The sequence below is a fragment of the Podarcis vaucheri genome, assembly GCF_965113315.1.
Source record: "Podarcis vaucheri genome assembly, chromosome: 4".
Lineage (NCBI taxonomy): Eukaryota > Metazoa > Chordata > Lepidosauria > Squamata > Lacertidae > Podarcis > Podarcis vaucheri.
Genome location: NC_138762.1, coordinates 24,922,944 through 24,945,004, shown reverse-complemented (window position 1 = coordinate 24,945,004; position 22,061 = coordinate 24,922,944). Strand labels below are relative to the sequence as shown.

The following is a 22,061-nucleotide window of genomic DNA, read 5'->3' as shown; positions in this document are numbered from 1 at the left end:
ATTTTGTCTTTTGGGTTTCTGAGGATATTGGCTATTTTTTGGTTGGTGCAGAAGGCTGTTTTGATATTGTGTTTATGGAGGATTTTGCTGATTTTGTCTGTAGTGCCCTTGATATAAGGAAGGAGGGCCATGCCATTGTTTTCTTCTGTGTCTTGGTTTTTGGGGGGTGTTTCTTTTTGGATTAGCTTCGTAACCCTGTTTTTCTGGTATCCATTGGCGATTAACACATTTGAGAGATTCTGTAACTCAGTTGTCAAGTGGTCTTTGTCAGCCAGGCGTTTGGTTCTGGAGATGAGAGTCTTGGCTACGGAGTTTATTTGTGCAGGGTGGTGGTGTGATTGTGCATGTAAGTAGCGGTTGGTGTGTGTTTTTTTCCGGTAGAAAAAAACCACAAGAGAATAATCATGGAAGCCATCGAGATAGAGAAACACCCTCACAACATGAACAAGCGTGACGACACGTCCCGCCTGCCAGACATCTGGAAATTAGCCCTCCCCACAAAAACCGACACCAGAACCAGAGGCACACAGAACGCCGTCACCAATCAACCACACCAGACCCAAACCCAGACCCTCTCCACAGACATATTACAGACTCCATCCAGTAGCCAAACTATAGTGGCACCTCCGGATGCTGCACCCCCCTGCAATCCCTACACAGATCTGGCTGGCACAAGGCACAAAACCATAGCTCGCCCCTATACACGAAGCCAAGCCAGAGCACAACTAAATGCAGCACAGCCATCTTCTCAGAAAAACTCTTCACAAGCTCAAGAGGTCAAGACACGAAAGCTTTAGCAACTAATCTACACTTAATGACCCACCCATTGATATTCAGAATATCACTCATGAAATCACCCAAGATATCCCTCAAGTAATTAAGGAACAAAAGAAGAAAAGGCACACTAATCTAGGAACTTCCTCTCTGCCCAGAACGTTGGAGGCTATACACCACACCCCTCAACAGTATTTATAGGAACTCAAACACCAGACTCTGCTCTGTTCCAGTAACAAGAAGCCGAAAGCACCAGCCTGAAGATGACGAGTGAGACCTCGTCGAAACGTCGCACAGACACCCCGACTCTTACACGGGAAGACACCCGAAGACACCAAAACCTGCATTCCTGTACCCGTGAAAATCTACGAAAGCATATATATATATATATATATATATATGCGCTTTTCAGGGAGTCCAGTCATAGGAATTGTGGCAGAACAGGGGCAAATGAGTTGTATGAACAAACATTTAGGCTGAAGTTCAGCATACAGTCAGGGAATATTGAATGTATGTTTAGAACCATTGCTGAATCACCCTTATCTAATGCTCTTTGGGATGATTAGTTGGCATGTTGACTTTTGAGGACCATGTTTATGAATGAAATTACGCACCATTTTTATAACTCTTTAATTAGTAGTTGGGAGAAAGCCCTGCTTTCCCTGAGGATGGTTCAGCTAACCTTTTGGTATTATGCACTCAAAATTTACACTTCCCTATTAAAATTGCCATTTTATTAAATATCCTTTAATAAGGATTCCTTATTGAACCTTCTTGAGGGTTGTCCCCTACCCTACCCTTAAATTTAAGGGAGATCTTGGAGAGAGGACATCATGAAAGGAACACAGAGACACTGGTAGCTGATTTTCCTTGCACGGGTGTGCAAAAGCTGTGCACATGCTCAAATGTTTGCCCTGGGCACTTTTGCTTGCAGTCAGAGAAATTGGGCAGATGCCTTGCACATTTTCATGCAGCAAATCATGAGACCTATATGTCCAAAGTGTTCAAAATATTTTGCCATAGCAAATGGAATGCAGTGTATGGCTCTTCCCTGAAATGTGTGTTCGTGCATTGACAATGCCAGACTATCAGTGTAAGGGGGGGAAATACGAGTTAGATTTGCTGTTCATAATATACAATGTATAGATTAGAGTTTAAAATGGATCTAATCCATATATAAAACTGTGTGACTTTTTTCTAAGCAACCAGGAATTAACATCTGTAATGAGGTTTTTCACTGTGAACAAAGTGATGGTGATGGTTGTCACCAACTGTTGAGGAAACACATATTGATGCAGAGGCATTAAGAAAATAACTTGGTGAAGGAATTTTCAACATGCTTCCCCTCTTCTTCCCCTCCCCTTCTTAGCATCTTTTGTGTTGTAAAATTAAGCTACAGTTAATAACACCTATTATTTTGGATAACATTCATTGGCTAACAATAAAGAGACTACAGTTCATTCTTCTGAGATCCATTGTTGTTATTTAATCTCATCTTTCCAGAGCAAAATTGTTTGGTTTTGCTGAAAAAAAACAAATCACAATTTGCTTAAGACTAGTGAATGGATGTCTGGAACACAGATGACAAATCTTATAATGGAAATTATTTAAAATGTAAGCAGAAATGACACTCCTATGGAGAGAGGGGGCACTAACTGCTCACTACAGATTGAAGGAAAAGGGGTGATTGCAGGTTCAAAAAAGAGGAATCACTGGCACAGAATTGCTGTTGAGGACAAAGAGCTTATTTAGGCAACAGGTGCTCATATGACATATGTTTTTTTCCTAGATGTATGCTCCAGCTTTGTGACATGGAGTTGCATGAGTAGCGTAAGATCTCACAGCTAGCATCACACACAGATTTGAGAGGGAGCTCATTTGAATATCATTGACTTAATGTTGCATATAAAATGGGACTTCACTTGTTCGTTGTTTTTTTCAGCCGTGTAATTTGAGAAATCAAGAATGCCCAAAATATTTTTTCCTTTTCATATATGCAAGCCGGTCTGGAACATAGGAAGTTGCCTTGTACTTACTCTGACCATTGGTCCATCCTGCTCAGTATTTTCTACACTGGCTTTGCAGAGCACTGTCCTAGTTGGAGATTGAACTTGGAACCTTCTGCATGCAAAGCAGATGCTCTATCACTGATCTGTGTCCCGTCTCATGCTCGTCTGTTTTGTAATACATCAACAATTCTCAAGTCCTTGCAATCAGAGTGCACAAATTAAAGCTGTTCACCATAGTTGTGACTTAATTCTGTTCCCCAGGTAGTGTGCAGGAGGACTCCAAAATAGGATTTTCCCACTGCCTAGGAGATGCAGGGGGAGCACAGGATGTAAAGCTGAATACTAGGAAGTTCCCTAAGGCTGCTCCAGTCCTGTCCTCCCCCCTGCTTGTCTGCAGAACAAGCAGTCCATTTGGCTGTCCTGCACTGATCACTGAGCTAGCCAAGGCATTGGCTTTTATAGCTGAGACTCATCTTGGATTCTTTGTAGTTCACTGCCAGGGCCCCGGCTGGTGGCCAGCAGTAGCAAGGCAACTATTTGGCTCAGTCATTGGACAAGAGAGAAGAAATAAATGAGGCTGAAGATAATGATGATGATGGAGGTTGTAGCACTAGACTAGGTTTTCCACAGGCCGTCTTCAAACAGAAAATCACGACACATACAAAACAGGCATGCATACATTTCTATGGCCCTTTGTGCAATGTTGTATTTGTTGTTTATCATTGTGGACTGTTGTGTGTAGGTTTTCGTTGTTCAGATCCTGGCTCGTCAATCATACACTGCATTTCACACACGTTTTCCACCTAATGGGATAAGATGCATGTTCTCTGCCCCCCTTTCCTCGCCGAAATAGAATCAAGGTAAGGCTGAAGAAATGTCCAATGTATATTTTATGTTCTGAGTTTCAGAAGCCCTTTATTTGGGCGGAATAAATATTCTGAATCCACTAGGCTCTTTCCTACTGTTTATATTTTGAGGTGGAAAAGTCACATTAAGATGACTTCTCCCACTATTCGCAGGGGGAAGCAAAAAAAGAGGGCGGGCGATGTCAATTCATTACCAGGAAAAGACAAGAGGTGAAAAAAAATGATTTATTCATAAAACAATGCTGATTTTCTGTTTTGCCTGGTGTGTGCAGTTGGTTACTCGTAGTTGCTTTGCTGGACAGGGATATGCAAAATAACCTGTGGGCAAAGCATACACCCCACTCCATTTTCAGTCCCGCTGGCTCTGTGTTGGACCTCTGCTCTGTTTTCCCTTAGGGGCCATTTCTTGCAGTGTGGCTGTGCTTTCACAAAGCCCCTTGCCTTATTGAAAGCAGCAGGGCTTGGCTTTGTCTGCAGTGCACCCCTTCTATTTCCATAATGATGCCCACCCCATGCATCATTTGTCTTCTTTTCTTTTCTTTTTTGGCCATCGTACAGAGACGCACCTGCTTTTCAGTCCACAGGATGCCTTGTTGTAACACTCGGCATCCATTACATCAGTTTTAAGCCCTCAACATATAGTAGGTCTTTTGGGAGAGAGACATTAAAGTGAAGCAGCAATATGCAGCTCTCTATGCGTAATATAAATATAACCATGCTTTCCACCTATTAAAGTATGCACAGTCTACCTTTTGTGCTAGCAGTGTTTCCATACAGCTGCTACAGTGTTTAAGAGGAAACGCAGCAAACGATAACCAGCAGATATTCAGCCCCACCACTAAGGAGGAAAAATCCTTTTCACATTCAGGTGGTCTCCAATGTGTTGCTTCCATGTGCCAGGATACTAGTGTTAAGAGACTGTGGCTCTTCAAAATGCCGTTTTAAAATCACTTTTCATGGGGCCTTTAGGAAAGCAGACGTGTTCTTATAGAGCTGTGTCCAAGAGATGTTGTGCAGGCAAAATGGAGCTCTGGACAGGGCATAGCGATCAGTACATTGGTATGACTGATAGGGTGCTGATGTCATGAACTAGCACCAGAAGCTGCTATATCTTGGTGCCCCTTTACCAGCCAATTGCTGCCATCAACAGAAACAGCAGAGCTTTTGAGAAACGGGGCAGAGTCAACAGTGATCTGATTGTCAAACTGAACTTTTTTTACCCTGAATAACCACTGTCAGCATACCAAACTGCTAGCTAACCTTCAAGGCACTTTAAATATTTGGCAAGGACAGTCAACTGTTGGTTTGTGTGCTAGTATAGCACCCTATTCAGGTTTTCCAAAAACTTTTGGAGGGGGTCCAGGGCTGTAAGTGCCCACCCCACCCCCAAATCCCCACTGGCTCTGCTGCCAACTGTTGCACATTGAGGTCAAAGTGGGTTGGTCTTTGAGCGTGTTTAGACTCCTCTGCAACAGAGTTTTCTGCACCACTGGGGCCCTGATCTCCGGGAAGCTTCTAAGGGCATTTTCCTGAATGCTTGAAGAATCCCCTTTGAGACCTTTGGATTCAACTCACAAAGGTTAGAGGTGAAGCTGGTGCATCCTTTGAACATGTGAGTAGGGCTTATGGTAGCTCCTTGCGCTCACTAGGCTAGTCAAAGCATAGGAGAGCCTTCCAAAAGTCACACTTTTATTGTTAGTAGTATTGCTGATGTTTGGCTGCATGCCAAGTCAATGCACATTTTAGCTGGAATGCAGTGTCAATTTGTGAGCTCTGACACCCTCTTGATTTCAACGGGACGCCCAAGTGCATGCAGAGTTGCCACTGCTGCCAGATAGGCCTCACAGTCTAAACTTCTTCACTCTTCTTCTGAAAAGCAAAATTTGAATTTCTTTTGGAAACAACCCCTCTCTTTTCATTCTAGGCGCTTCTGCAGCTATAAATGTGGTGGGTGTGGCTCTTTTCTGTTTCCTTATTAAATCGGCTTGGTTTTTCTTCTGTGTCTTTGTGCAGGTTACAAAAGTACGATCTCTTGCAACCCTTAGGATAGAAACTTATTCAGGAACAGCTGAAGAACCGGAGGTCTATCCAGGCCTGCCTCTGTTATTTGGGAAAGTTTACAATCCTTTAAACACACAAGAGGTGCAAAGTATATGTCAACTTTCTTGACTGAGAGCAACTCATGCTTTGGAGATCTCTTGGTTCAGTTCTCGTAACTGGTTTTTTTCCTAAGCGTTGGATCGGGGGCTTGTTTCCCCCGCCCCCTAAAATATGGCTGTGACTATTTCCTCAAAGGCCGAAGAATCAGAACCTTTGTTTACTATGCAGCTATAATGGAAATCAATATAGCAGACGGCAAACTGTTCTTTAAAAGTGGGATCTTTTAAATATTCTCTGCATGAACCCTGGCAGAATCAGAAATGTAAAAGTAACTGCTGTTTCTCTTGCCTTTACATTATTCATTTTTACACATTTTATATTAAGCCTTGATGGCATATAAAAACCTAAATCAACATAATTTGTCACAGGCAAAGGAATTTTTTCAGAGTTTTCCTCTTAAGGTGCTACAGCCGATTGATTCCCTTCCTCACTATCGCTCAAATGGGCATTATATGCATATATTGCAAATTGTCTCTACCTATGTACTTGAATAAATGCATCTTTGATGCTTGTGTGCCTGCTTGGTGACTTTAATTCTTCCTTATCTGTAGCTATTGTGCCAGGAGTGGGAAACCTACAGCCCTTCAGATGTTGTACCCCAACTCCCACCAGTCCTAGCCAGGGATGTGGGGTTCGTTCATCAACATTGAGAGGGCCCCACGTGACCCATTCCTGTTACGCAGTTGCTGGAAACCTTGCTGTGTATAATTGTCCAAACCTCAGCAAGCGACAAGAGGCAAGGAGATGACTCAGCCTGTAACATTCACTTTCGGCCTCTGCTTGTGAATGGTCTGCCCCTACGCGAAGGAGTACAATTACATGAGAGCCAGAGCGGTGCAGCAGCGTACAGATTGAAATGGCTTTTTGAGCAGAAATCTCTGGCCTGCCAATCTCTCCAGGGAGTGAATCATTTGTCTTCAGCTTTGTTTCCTCCAATATGAATACCTCGGCATCCTTCAGGCAAGCCAGAGGCACAACCACAGTGCTAGAATATATTCCAGCCACACAAAAACATTGGTATGTGTGTGTGTGTTAAGGAGCAAGGCTGCAGAGGATGTAGGGACAATCCTGAGGCCACTGGGCCTTAGATTCCTCACCCCTGCTGAAGAAAAAGCATAGCTTGCTCCAAGGTCACACAATGAGTCCATGATATAGTGCACTTCATATATGTCAGCAGCACACAAGAATGAAAAAGTGATCTCTCTAGCCTAAGGTGCTCATATAGGATCTCCTACTGCATAGTTCACCTCACATTTGAAATGCCAGGATATACTTTTTGCTACTAAAGAAGGGGTGGGGAGAGGCTGAGTGAAAGTGTCAAAGAATTTGACCTTAAAATGATCCAACTTTCTACTAATATCATGTAAAGTGTTCAAAATCCTTTTAACTCTGTGGAATTTCTCTGAGACAACTCAAGCAAATAGTTCTTACGATTTCATGCTGTTCTGGAGAGAGCATCAGTATGAAATAAGGAGAGTCTAACCATGAAGGGAGGGGGAAGCTAATTTTTAAAATATTTTTGTAGAATCCATATACATGCTTTGCAATTTTTTTAATTTTTGTCCAAGAATAGAATCCATGTACATGCTTTGTTTATTTTTGTAATGCCCATGTACTGCTTTATTTGATGTGAATAGCCACAGTTTAAGAACAGCCAGTGAAGAGTACACAATTGCTGCACCAAACTTTTCATAGACATGTTGATCCTCTTTTTTACAGATATGACTTTCCAAATAGACAAGATCCCACCAGTTCAAATTGAAGGGAATATGCAGGGACGACAATGACGATGAACCCCCCCAACCCCCCCTTAAGAACACTTGTAACTAAGACATCTCATCATCACCAGAAGCAATTCCTTACATTTAGCTCCAGGATAATTGCAAAATGCCCATCCAACTAGGAATACAAGTAGATGGAAAGAAAATTCAAACTACTGCTATACCACATAGTTAAGTATTTTAAAGCTGTACAAATACAAAACTTCAGTAAGTGCGAAGGCTATTATTTTGTAATCTTGGGGAACTTTGTTGGGCTTTCTTCTAAACATTATCTCCCCCCCCCCCCGGCACACAACATGTACATTCCTAAGGTCACAAAATGTTCTCCCATAAGCGTATGCTATAGCCAATGCCCCAAATGTGAATACTGTTGATAATCGTGAAGGAATTCTGATAAATATCACATGCCTCTGAAAGTCCAGTAAATGTTGGTAAACATCCAAAGGTCTCGAGTTATCAACACCTCAGTAGTGCAATTCCATAATTCTGAACGACGATGTTTCAAGTCTAATTAAAGCTCTATTATCAAGCAAAGTTTCATTTAGAACTGATGAATGCAGATCAATCTGCACTCAGAATACCTAGGGGTGTGCGTGCGTGCGATATCGTGAACATTTCTGTCATTTACAAAGCATGAAAAATGCAAATCACTTTTTGGATTTTAACCCTTTTAAGATGTATGGCCAAAAAGGTTTGTTTTAAAACCGTCTATTAAAATATGTACTTCCTTTCTGCTCTTCCCCCAGTTTTAAAACAGAAGACCAAGTTCTACCATTATTCTCCCTCAAAATGTTAGGATCAATAAATTTCCCAGATACACAATATATCAAAATAAATATTCCCAAAAGCTATTTTTAAAATACAGATGAACAATCCGATTAACATACTGGATAGTTACCATTCCAATACTACTAAGAAATATCCACTCAGATTTATCCAGATAGTTTCAAAAACTTAAACTGTATCTTCTCTAGGAAGGTGTGGGGTTCAGAGGCCACAGCAGTGGTTGGCAGCAAATACTCTATTTGAGACGCAAAGGGGCCAGAAAGATCTCCCAAGAGAGGATGGATATGGGCAAAAAGAAAGTCAAATCCTTATGGGAAGCAGGCACGAAGAGGCAGGAAAAAAGAATGTGGAAAGACTGAAAAGGAAAACAGAGGAATGAAAAGTCTGAGAGTAATAAAAACAGCAAAAGCCATAAAGACAGAGAAACAGCAGGAGGTGAAAGAAATGGTAGGAAGGGGGGAATTTAAATAAAAGGCAGAATAAAGGCACACAAGGAATGAGTCCTTAATCACGTTCCATTTTAATTTACACTTAAAATGCAATATAACACATACAACCTTTGTGTTGTCTCTCAGAAGAGACTTGGGAAGGATTTAAACTTGCTAACCCACCAGAAGGTGTAATCATGGATGCTGCAGAAATTGCCACAGTCTCCAAAGATACCACAAACCCCCTTATTTTGAAAATTCACATAGTGTATATTCTCATTTCTTCTGAAAAGAAAAGAAAAACTACTGTCTTTTAGATTGGGAGAAGACAGCAGGACTGGAAAACGAAGAGCTCCACTTTCAGAAATGAAGCCCATGGACCTATTCATAGTGTCAGAATTTGCTAAACACGCACACGCAAAACCAAAAGGAGTTAAACTCTCGTAACTTTGGAGTCATATTAGAAGGTAAAAATAAAATAAAATAGCCAGACGTTCCAAACATGTTAATGAGATGCATGCACAAAATGGCAAGGAGTTTAACCTTGCCATCATAGGTAGATCTAAAAGGGGTTTCTATGTGGTTGAGCATGATATAAGTACACTGTATAATTGCATTCATGCACACATATGATTTTGCCCATAAATCCAAAACCCTGAAATGTTTCCAGGTAAATTTTCCATCCCTTCTGTTAAGTACTTCCAAACAATAGTGATGATAACAATGGCATAAAACTCAGCTCAAATTTCAAAGTTGGACTGAGCGAACCAATGTCTGTATGTTGCAATAAATTAAAACAAAGCAGGTATTTGACCTCCTAAGATCATATATCACATATTTTAACTTCACAGTTATAACACCCTCTGCACATGGGTGCTCTGCTTGCTTTCCAGTTCCATCACCATCCCCTGAAGACGCCTTCCCCAAAGAGCAAAATGCCTCTGCCAGTGTTGTCCCTTCCCCCATATACGAGTAGACATGCTTTTTCACTTACACTTGGTGTGCAAATTTGGATCCAACCCAAAAGTTACATCAATAAATCGGCATAAAACAGACCTGACATCTTCCTAGCATTTCCCTTTTCCATGTTGTCCTACAGTTGCTGCAAACTATTACCATATATATTCTACAGAAAGCCATCCCAGGAGGGGGAGGGTGGCTGCGGGTCCCGAGTTTTGGAACGTCAAAGGAGAAAGAGAGCAACTTAGAAGAGCCAAGGTTCACAGGAGGTGGTGTGCATAAAGCAACGTGGTTAAAATGCGAAGCAGCCGTGCTGCTGCCTGCATGTAAGAGCTGCCCAATGACTCCAGTTCTTTTGGTGTGTGCAAAACAACATGCTGCTCCCTGGAGAAGCAGATAAGCAGTTTCTGAATCCAGAAAGGCTTGCTACCGGTCATAGTCAAATCGATGGAGACAAGTTAAGTATCCGCTTCAGAGATGGCACAGCTGTGGATATACCTGGCCAACTATTTGCTTTCAGGGAAAGGACATACGGAGGACAGGAGCTTTGAGTCCTTCAAAGCCTGGGAGCTCCTTGTAAGGTAAAAAAGCACACATGCAAAGTTCTTGCAGCAGAAAACAGTGCGTTTTTGTTTTTTACATCAGCTTTTAATGGAGCCCAAGGAAGGCCACAATAACAAAAGACCAGATATCAACACTGAAGGAAGATGCTGAAACAGAGCTTCCAGGAGTTCTGGGATCTTCAGCCCAGCAAAAGTCACAAGCTGCACCACACATTCACGGAGGACGCTCACTTCACATTGTAGTATACAGTGCAGGATCAGGCTCCACGCCGCAGTCAGACATAAACATGTAAAATACGGTAAGCCGGCCAACAATAAATACGAAATGGTGCCATTCCAGAAGACAGGAGTTCTGCATTCTGCAGACACTGGGTCAGGAAGCCACCGATACTTCAGAAGGAATATAGAAAGTCAATACAAGTTCAAGGTTACAGTATAAGCTATAAACAACACACAAATTGCATGTGGAAACTGTCCACCGGAAGCCCACCGCGATGAACGAGACCTGCTTTGATGCAAACCACATTCGTTTAATGGAGGGCTTACGCAGGAAGAAGTATGCAGCGTACAACCCTCTCCATTTAAAACACATTCCGTATAGACAAGAAACAGTGAAAGAAAACAGACAGGGCAAGAAGTTCTCCCCAAGGGGAGACGGAGGGAGTGTTAAGACAGTACCCAGAGGAGGGCAGCTGAATTGACAGAACTGAGATCCTGTCTCACTAGTCAACAGTGAAAGCTGTGTAGAAGAACAGTTCCTGAATTAAAGTAGCTGAACATGGTTCAGATTATTGGATACATCTATAAGCACAATGCTTTGCAGGAGCATTTACTGTATACCAAAATCCTACTTCTCGCAACACACGGTGTTGCACGAGTAGTGAAAAATGTTTTCCTATTCAAAAGGTGCTTGGATATTCTTTTCAGGCAGCATTTTATCATTATTTTTTTATATATGATCTCATTCAATGTGGTTTAAGAGGAGGAGGAGGAGGAGAAGAAGACGAAGAAGAAGAAGAAGACGAAGAAGAAGAAGAAGAAGAAGAAGAAGAAGAAGAAGAAGAAGACGAAGAAGAAGAAGAAGAAGAGGTATATTTAAATAGGTGGGTGGGGAAGAGAGAATATTGTTTACAATAAGAACCCAACTAATTGCCTATATGACTGTTTAGGATTTGAAATCTACAGGGGTTTTTCCCCCTCTCATTTAAATAAGGAATAAAATGTTGCCCAAAGTCTAAAATTATCTTTACACATTTGTGCGTGGTTTTTCCTTTTCCTTTTTTTTTAAAGTTAGATCTATAAATCAAAATAATTATCATAGTTAAAGATACAATTTGTATCAACAGTAAAAGGTAACTTTCTGGTTCTACAGGGTCTTCAAGTTGCAGCTGTGCGCCTGGTTTATCAGCAATAAGATGATAAACTAGAGCAGCCTTTGCAAAGATGGTGCCTTGCAGATGTTTTGGACGTGCTGGCTGGGGCTGGAAGTACAAAACATCTGGAAGGGGCCAGGTTGCTGAAGGCTAAAGTAGGGAAACATCACATTAGGTCACTCTGCAGGGAATCCTAGTGTGTAAGATTACGCTCACTATGTATAAGTTACTGCCTGCAAGATCTAGTACTATTCTATCTATGCAAGATTACATTTTAGAAGAGCTAGCAGAACCCACGACTTAAAAACCAGAAATCTCCCTTACTAATACTAGAAGAGACGGTTCTGTCTGCTTCTAAATCTATGTTATTTGCAGAAAGAGCCATGCCTGCACAATACAGCAGGCCAGACAAACTAACTTTGAGAACATCTACAGTATTTTACAAAAAGGATGGACTGTTCTCAGTTACAATGCTATATTATACTATAGTGCAGTTTATAAAAAAAATGTTGCATATCGTCAACACAACATAAAACCTTCTCAGGCCAGCCTTGATAAATAGCATGAAAAATACACAGTATCTTATATACAAAAAAATTTGCATTGAGAACAATTAGTTTCATTTAAAAACAGGTATGAAAAAAACCAACACATTTTGTCCAGTATACCTGCGCATTAATCAGAAGAGCAAGAGACACGACAAAAACAAATCTCAGTTTCTGACTCATGAAAGTGTGGATAAGTTGCCTAAACTGATATATTGGTAGGCTAATTCTAGACAGTGTGAGTTGGATGAGCGCAACATCTTCAAAATCTGCATCTAAGGCTTTTGCCTTCTACATAATAAATTAATCATGGCAGATTTCTCCATCAGTGATTGCTTTTGCGTGCACCAAAAATTAACAGTGATAAACAAATAATGTCACTTAAAACCAAAAACCAACAAAAAAGTGCCATACTATAAAGTACTAATAATAATACACTGTTACCCTTTTCAACATTAAAACTGGTAACTCAAAACATTGTTTAAAAAAATAGTCAGTGCTGTAAAAGACCTTTGTTTTCTATAAATAAAATGATTATAGCAAAAAGATCACACAATAAAATAACTTAATTGCAATTTTTAAAAAGTTCATAATAAGCTTAGCTTGGGGAAAAAACCATTTGCTGGGTGCATAAAATCCTCTTTAGTTTTCTGCAGCTTTTTTTTTTTAAGAAAACTTTTTTTGCACTCTGAAGGACAAAAACACCCATTAATTTAATAAACACGTAACGACGTTATAAAAAGTGCTGCATATAAAACCCCCCGATGCACCAAAGAAACCTATTAAGAGACCACAGATATAATAATATATTAAACTGGAAGGATTCTTATCCAGTCATGAAATATTCTTCAAAAATAAAAAATAAAATCCAAGTGAGAATTTAAATTAAAACCTGTCCTTTCCAACACACGGGGTTGCACATACAGATTCCATGGCACAGTTATTTCACATAAATGGATTACTATATAACCTCCTTGCTGAGAAGGAGATCACACGTGCTATTGTAGCAAACCTCCCTCAGCGTTACAGCTGAAACGGAACTATTAAGACACCGCAAAGATGCATCTTCCTCATGTCCTCAATAACCGAGCTGAGATTTCTCCACCAAAATGGCGGCAGCGAGTTGCTGAGCGTCCGTCATGTGAGGGTTCCTCTTCATGACGATCCTCACAAGGTCGGGAGGGAAAATGTTGCACAGGTTGATGTAGACCTTCTCTCGGTTGTCCTGGTACCGCGGCGGGTCCGGGGGGATCCCGCAGTAAGGGATCCGCCAAGGCTGATCCTGCTGCTCAGGCAAGCTTTGGAAGGCAAACTGCTCATAACACGGCTGGCTGGGGTTGGTGGGCAAGGAGTAAGTTTGGCGGTAGCCGTACGCGTCAACCCCGTAGCCTTGCCTGTCCCAGCTGCCGAGTCCCTCTTGGCTGGAGTACGTTTTCCGTTGCCTCAGCGGGGAATTATCGTACAGACGCGAGTCCGAGATGCTGTCTACTCGGGTGGACACGAGGGCTCTCCCCAGGTGCCTGCCCTTGGAGCGGGGCGAGCTCTGGGGAGCCGGGTAATCGCCGGGGCAGCTGGACCGAGCGCCGACGGCGGGATGCTGGAGGTGGACCGCCATGTAGGGAAGCGGAGATTTGTGGTGGTGCTTTGGTTCTTCGTGACTGTAGCTCTGCACCCTGGTCAGCGTCTCGTGGTAGCCCTGCAGGAAGGGCTGCGAGCTCAGGTGGCCGTGGGGGTGCATGTGCTGGCACTTCAAGTTCTCTTCCAGCTGGGGGTCGGGAGAGCTCATGTAGGACCGGTCGCTGTAGCCCATGTAGGAATCACTACTGCCGCAGCTGGTGCTCCCTTCGCTGCTGCAGTCGGAAGCTACCGAGCTAATCCTGTAATCGGTGTCCAAAGAGAAACGCCTTTCGGGACTTCGCGGGCCAGAGATGCTTAGATTGGAGTATGCGTTCAGCATGGAGTAGTAGCCGGCGTCCACAGGGGAGTCACATTTGGGATACTGCTCATAAGGCATTGGCGTTCCATGGTTTTTGGTTGCCATCAACACTGGAGGATACGGCCCCTGCGCTCTTTGATCCTGAGGTGAGAAATGAACTCCGGAGGGAAGGCCGTTGCTCAAAGGTGCAAGACTTTGGGGTTTTGCAGCAGCAGAGTTCGGTATACTAACTAGGGAAGGTACAGACCTGGTTTCCAACTTGTTTTTGGTGGGAAGCTTTTCCTCCAAGTCTTGGTAGACCTGAGTCCTTATGCTAGGATCCGATTGCCTCTTTGGAGTGGCTCGCTTGAGATCCGAAGTGCTATCTATCTTAGTGCTGCAAGGGACGCTGTTGCTCTTCACCAGACCTCCTTCGCTAGCAGCTTTGGCAGCTGTGCTCCTGGACATGGCGCGAAGCTCGTCCGCTACTGACCTCTGAGGCTGATTTCCTCTTTCCGGGTGGTAGTATTTGCATTTGTGTCCATAAGTGCATTTCTTCCCTGCAAATTTGACGTTTGGAGATTTAAGTGAGCGAGTGGGGGGGGGGGGAGAAAGAGATAATGTGATTCTACACCAGCATGAAGACAGAAGGGACTGAAAATAACACTGAATCACAGGTCAAGGATGCTTTCAGAATAGTTAAACGTTCTGCAGTTAGATAAGATGTGTCATCAATAATACCAGCTGAACACAGAGTGTGTGTGTGTTTATACACACATGTACACAATTTCGCAGCAGCACCATAAAGCATATGCTAGTCTGTTTGCGGTTTATTATTCTGATTTCTAACTATGTAGCCACTATATTGCAGGCTACTATTATTCTCCCATTTTCAAAATGAGGAACTCATGTTGTCTTGATCAGGCAGGGATTTAAATTTAGGTCTGGGGAATATTATACGCTCATGATCACAATGGTTTTGTGAACCACAGTTCCAGAAATATGCATTCCAACTCTGGGAATGTCTTTCAGCAAAGCCAACAGGACAAGAACCTATTATTGAAAGGAAGTTGTAACAAAATTCTGCAGCAACGTTTTACAAAGACACGTTTTACACAGACCCAAACAAGCAATCGGGCCTTGTTTCTTAGAATATAATTAATGTTTAGTAAGGGGAAAAAAGTTACCATATGGACATGGTTGCTTCTTATGTTCTGGTACAATAGGTTTCTTCCTCAGAAAATTATCCAGGCTTGGGCCATGGCGGCCAAGGGGGTCATCAGGAGGCATAAATCTATCAAGATATATACATATTTAATAATTAAATGAACAAGGCATTCAGTAACCCACATTCTCGGTCTTAACATCTGAAAAGAATACCACTTTCTATTTCTAAATAGGATATTAAGTATTCCCAGATTATTTCAGATGCATTCCATATATTGTTCTGGAAAACAAAACAGCCTTGTAAACTAAAGCTGCAATCCTAACTCAATTTACCCGGGAGTAAGCCACACTGAACTCAATAGGACTTATTTCTGGGTAGACATGATTAAGACTATGTTTTAAGACTGAAACTCTAGCCTCACTCAATTAATTCACAAAGCCAGGCTACTCTAGCTGCTAGCGTCATAGCATTACATATTTCCCCCTTAAACTCAGCTCCAGCTTGTGGATCTCTACGCAGAAGACTTTTCAAACCAAATGTCAAGGTTAGCAGTTTACTTAAAAAACCTAACCAGTCAGCACTATTTAGAAATCTTTAAAACAGAAGAAGCAGTACTTGAGTCGAATGTCATAGCAACCTACATTCATGAAGCCTCAGAAGGAGAAAAGGTCTCATCAGTTCGAGAAATTGTTTTCCAGGACAGCCTTTGCTAACTTGGGGCAGTCCACATTTTTTGGTCTGGAGGGCGAGGCTGGCAAAGGGTGTTCTAAGACATTGATCCTATCTTTGTTTTTAGAAGCAGCCATGAACATAGAGTCATAAAACTAACATTTACACTGTAGACCCATTGAAATCAATGGACCTAGTGTAGTTACGTTCATTAATTTCAACGGGTCTGTTCTGAGCAGGTAATCGTTGAATAAAAGTAAAGGGTAAAGGGACATCTGACCATTAGGTCCAGTCGTGGCTGACTCTGGGGTTGCGGCGCTCATCTCGCTTTACTGGCCAAGGGAGCCGGTGTACAGCTTCCGGGTCATGTGGCCAGCATGACTAAGCCGCTTCTGGCGAACCAGAGCAGCGCACGGAAACGCTGTTTGCCTTCCCACCGGAGCAGTACCTATTTATCTACTTGCACTTTGACGTGCTTTCAAACTGCTAGGTTGGCAGGAGCAGGGACCGAGCAATGGGAACTTACCCCATCGTGTTGATTCGAATCGCCGACCTTCTGATTGGCAAGTCCTAGGCTCTGTGGTTGAACCCACAGTGCCACCTGTGTCCCTTGTTGAATACATGAATGCAACTATTTGCCAGGGGAAAAAGGGCTGCTTTGGTTCATGTACCAAAAGACCACTTGCTCATACCACAGTAAAGAAGTGATTTGGCTTGGAATAGGTGAAGAAAGATTAGAGCTGCAACTCTATATGTAGCTACAGGAATTTTCAGTGGGGCAGGGGTCTCATCAATGCTCTGCATGAAAGGAGAGCAGGCTGCATTTTTATTATTGCAAAAAGCTGACCACCACCAAAGTACAAGATCCATTAAGCTTATTGCATGTGCAGAAATGTTACCAGGTGTGCATGTATGCCTATAAAATCCAGTATATGCTCCAAGTCCTGAGGCCAATTATTTTCCAGCAAGATTTTTTTTAATAAAAAAAACTACAACTTACTTGTCATTGACAAATGAATACATCAGCAGCCGTTCATCAATGAACTTCTTCCATTCTGGCTTTTCATTTGCAAGATCCCTGTAGTTATCGTTTGACACAATTATGCCATCCGACTCAAAGGCCAACTTCACTATGAACCGGTCATCATAGCACACCACCCTTCTCCCCTGAACACGGCGGGATGGGGTGAACACCAAAATTTTCTCTTTCTCTAATTTACGCAGGATTTCTTGGTCTAGTTATAGTAAAGGGGGGAAAGCAGAGCACTGAGGTCAATGCTTTATTTGGCCTACAACTGAGCTCTGTTACAAGAGAGCAGATGTTCAGAGAAGAATGACTTAACAAAAGCACTTCTGAGTCTGCTGGAAGAAGATGACTAATATTCAGCAACACATTAAAAATATATAAACATAAATTACATTTGCCAGGATCTACAGTCATGCTTACACTTAGGAGCAAGGAATACTGAAGTTAATTCTAGTAACACATATTAAACAGGGGTTCTTGATTTCAAAGATACTTAACAGAAGAACAGAAAAAAGTTTCCCATTTAAAATATAATTAAGCACAAGCTATGTTTTTAAAACATATAATTAAGCACAAGCTATGTTTTTAAACCAAATGTTTATCAAAATCAGGATTTCAGGATCTTCCCTCTCCCAATGATACAATCTTCCCAGAAAAATGCATGCTAAAGAAGCTTTGCTCACCTTGTGTATACTGAGTGTTAAAGAGAGGAGTCTAAAATTTATTGGCATTATGTGCATACCCTTTTCCAAGGATTTATGATTCATAATCATGATTTAATGAAACTCAAATACAAGAAACAGAATAGAATCCTGGGACTAGAATATAAGGCTTTTCATTAAAACTTTGGAAGCAAACTGAAAATAAGATGGCCCAACTCTGAAAAATGTTCAAAAGGACTTGGACACGGTTTCAGTGCAAGGGCCTTACATAATTAACAAGCAGCTTTTGAGAGGCTCTACAACCCTGCACAGACTCATTCATATGAATTTTTCTCTGTACAAGCAATATGTTACAACCATAAGGAGAATGAATTATTGGCCACTTTACATGTTTATTTATTAGTCTCGCAGTACTTTAGCGGGGAGGCAAATCGCAGGATCAGAAGCAAGGTAGTGATATTATTTCATATGGTGTCTGGATTATAACTCACAGCTCTATGGCAAAATGTATGAGGCCAGCCTGATGTGTATTCCATGCAAAATACTGTGCACTCTGGAGTCCCACAGCGTTGCACTCAACTTTTACTCAGAGCAGACTCACTGAAATTAATGGATAGTCTACTCTGAGTAAAAGTTGGTTGACCAGCAACCCTTTTCAAATCAAGCTGTTGAAGGCAGAGCAAAGTATACCTGTGATGAGAGCATCCGGTCGGGACTGTTCCTTCCTCCATGCTGGCACAAACACCGTGACATCTTTGTGGCCTCTTTCCAAAAACCAGTCCACCGCCAGTTTGATCCCCCGACAAGAGAATACTTCTTTGTTTCCATGGCTGAAATAAACATCCCCAAAATCACCGTCCTCCTGTATTACAACCTTCACTTTTTCCATATGAATATGAATGGAATATACCAAATACATTGGATTATTATGTTTGTTTTATTAATTTACGAATTGCCTTTTGCTTAAGTCCCAAGGGGATTTGCAATCATACAATAACACCAGCTAAAAATAGGTTTAAGAACTGTATAAATAATCAGCCAAGACATAGAACGTCCAGATGGAAAAGCCTGATGAAACAAAAATGTTTCCAGTTGCTTCTGGAAACTATAAACAGTGGCTGCATTTTGTATCTGTTGGAAGAAAGCAGGGGCAGCCACAATGCAGTTCCTGCTCCAAGATGCTGTGGAGGACTCTCCTGCCAAAAGCAGTGACCTCTTGGATACTTAAAGGATAAGGTGGGTCTCTCAAGTAACCCAGCCACAAGCTGTATCGAACCTGTACAAGACAGCTGAATGGCTTGTAAACAATAAGCAGTGTACATACTGCACAGCCAATAATATTAACCCGTAACAACTGGCCTTTTCATTTCAAAGTACCTGGAAAATGTGTCTCCCCCAAAAGCAGCTCAATTATCTAATAAAGACTATGCTGCTTACACAACAGATACTAAAGCTCTGAATGTCAGCGTATGCAGAGCCCAAGTCACCTTGACTAGCCACAGATATCTGAAAATGGGACACATTTACCTCTCATGTTAAACCAGAAACATGAAGCCTATTTCACACCAGCTGGTAACAACTCAGAAAGAGAGCAAACCAAGCCACAAACGTGCGAGTTCCTCTCACACACAGCTGCACCAACTTGGAATTAAAACAGAAAGCAGGGAGTCCGGCGGTGGTCAGGAACATGCATATGCTTGCAGAACAAACTATATTTATTAGAATCCAATAAATTTTATTTTGATCTTATGTCCTCAATATTCAAATCTGAAAAGATGACATCTAAGTGTTGCACAAAGTTACATTTACCTCACGGTACAGCCATAGCTTTTGTGAACTGCAGCCACGACCTGCAATTACCAAGGTGACGTGGTCGGTGGCAACTCTCACAGAAAGGGCAGAAATGCTGTGTAGCTGCAAACCCCTGCAACAGTTTTATCAGGACATTCCTCTATGATCACATATTTCAATATGGCTAAAATCTGGTTTGGATACTTCCAAGCGACTATGCAAGTTTGTCCTAATAAAACCTGGGGTACAGCTATATTGGAGCCATTTATAAGTGGGTTATGGGTTGCCCGGTTGAAAACTTGGGAGAATACTGTGCCCTTGGGGGGGGGAAATGTCTTGCTAGTACGAAAGAGAGCCAGGGCGGTGTAGTGGTTAGAGTGTTGGACTAGGACTTGCCAAACCAGGGTTTGAATCCTCACTTGGCCACCAAGTTCACAGAGTGACCTTGGGCCAGTCACTGCCTCTCAGCTTAACCTAACTCATAGGGCTGGTGCAAGGATAAAAACAGGGAGGAGAACAAGGTGTATCGCCTTGAGCTCCTTGGAGGAAAGATGGGGTAGAAATGTGATTAATAGTAAATAAATGAATACTAACATCTTGGTGGTCTTTTTTCCAGAGCCAGCTCATTGGCAGTTCATATCCCAACAGGATAATTCCTCATTTCCAGGGACGAAATATTTACAAGTCTTTCCGTGACCCTTCACCTCCCTCAAGGAAGAGTGTGGCTTTCCCCTCAGCACCAGAAGTCAAGGAGCAGGCAGTTAAGAGAAAGGGCTGCAGCTCACTGGTACAGAAAACACATTGAATGAGGAAAGGCCCAGGTCCAGTGGCTTCAGACAGGGCTTGGAGACTGAAATATACTTGGAGTCGAGAGTTGAATCCTATTGTTCTAGGACCAATCAGACTGCTGCATTTCGGATCCTATTCAACTCAGTACATAACAGAGTCTCTTGTCTGAAATCCTGCAGAACCATTGCCAGCCAATATTGAGCTAGATGCAGAAATAGTCCCTGTGTTACCACAAAAATAGTAAAGGTGGCATTTTCAAGAGTTGCTTATATGTCTTTGGAGAGCTCAAAGAGCAAATAATGGAATATATACTATCTGTGCATGTTTCTGAGAGAAGACTCGCATACCTCAGAACAGCTCCTCTTTGAAGCAGGTGTGCACTTCACAACTCCAATATTTCATATACTTCTTCAGAAACAGCCATGCTTACCAGAAGCACACTTCTATCCTTGGAAAGTGAATGTGAGGAGCATCCTTGCAAACAGCGGTTCTTACGGATTTGGGCGTTTTGGAAAAAATAGCAGGATGTAATACACAGAATTCCTTGTTAAGACAACATTCAGCCAGAATATGCTAATAACTGCTAGCAGGATATCTCGAATGTTATTCATGCTACCCTGGCTCTTCAAAAGGAAACTTCCCATTAAAATTATGGGATCAGAAAAAAGCTGGGATGTGCTAACTTTAAAGCACCCATCCAAAGTAGTTAGAAAGGTACAGCTGAAAATCCTAAAAGATCTGTTCTGAAATGCAGTCTATGATCATCCCAATATGTACTAATATATGTCTACTTTATATTGACCATAAAGTTCTTATTTGGGAGGAGTTCAAGCAATATCAACTATGCAAGACTTCAGCAAACGCCAAAGAATAAGGGACCAAGGTTGCTTTTTTATCATTTGAAGGGGAAGTTTTATTTTCAAGGAATCATCAGATAGTTCTGTGCTAGAATACATGAAGCAACTATATCATCTGCACACCAGAGAAGCCTACCAATTACTCCATTCCCATTGGCAAACACCAATACAGTGGTACCCCGCAAGATGAATGCCTCGCAAGACGGAAAACCCGCAAGGCGAAAGGGTTTTCTGTTTTGGAGGCGCTTCGCAAGACGAATTTCCCTATGGGCTTGCTTCGCCATAGGGAAATCTCCGGGGACCTGTTTTAAATTGCTGGTGGTCGGGAGCAAAGACTTTCGCCCACAGCCGGCCTTCAGAAGAGGTCCTGGACCTCTTCTGAAGGCCGGCGGGGGGCAAAAGTCTTTGCTCCCCCCCGCCTGACTTCCCGGGACAGCGGAGACTTCTCCGCTGCCCCGGGCGATCTTAAAATGCTGGCGGGCGGGAGCGAAGCGTTCGCTGCCGACCCCCAGCATTTTAAAATCTCCCCGGGACAGCGGAGGCTTCGCTCCCGCCCGCCAGCATTTTAAAATCGCCCCGGGACAGCAGGGGCTTTTAAAATGCTGGCGGTCGGCAGCAAAGCCCTCCTGTCCCCGGAGCTTGCAGGGCGGGAGGTGGGAAGAAGGGCTTTTCTTCTCACCGCCAGCCGTCAGAACAGCCTTCTGAAGGCTGGCATTGGGAAGAAAAGCCCTTGTTCCCCCCCCCCAGCCTTCAGAAGAGGTCGGGGGACAGACTGTCCCCGGACCTGGTCTGAAGGCGGTTTCCCTAGGAACGCATTAATTGATTTTCAATGCATTCCTATGGGAAACCGTGCTTCGCAAGACGAAAAACTCGCAAGAAGAAAAAACTTGCGGAATGAATTAATTTCGTCTTGCGAGGCACCACTGTAATTTATTACA

At 42.5% G+C, this 22,061-nt stretch overlaps 1 protein-coding gene and 1 long non-coding RNA gene across 10 annotated transcripts in view; one reads left to right on the top strand and one right to left on the bottom strand.

Annotated features, from left to right (window-relative positions):
• The first annotated feature begins 1,137 nt into the window (after positions 1-1,137).
• On the top strand, positions 1,138-6,320 carry LOC309531108. The gene is made up of 2 exons (XR_014219084.1): positions 1,138-3,643; positions 5,663-6,320. It is a non-coding gene; the product is annotated as an uncharacterized lncRNA (long non-coding RNA).
• Positions 6,321-8,880: 2,560 nt separating this feature from the next.
• ZC3H12C (zinc finger CCCH-type containing 12C) overlaps positions 8,881-22,061 on the bottom strand; it is a 65,707-nt gene continuing 52,526 nt past the window's right edge. For all 9 annotated transcript variants that reach the window (XM_082220405.1, XM_082220410.1, XM_082220407.1 and 6 more), the window contains 4 exons: positions 18,377-18,516; positions 16,998-17,232; positions 15,348-15,454; positions 8,881-14,720 (listed from right to left, as the gene is read on the bottom strand). In XM_082220405.1, the coding sequence (XP_082076531.1) occupies positions 13,324-14,720; positions 15,348-15,454; positions 16,998-17,232; positions 18,377-18,516 (1,879 nt within the window). In that variant the 3' untranslated portion in view covers positions 8,881-13,323. The remainder of the gene's footprint in view (positions 14,721-15,347; positions 15,455-16,997; positions 17,233-18,376; positions 18,517-22,061) is intronic.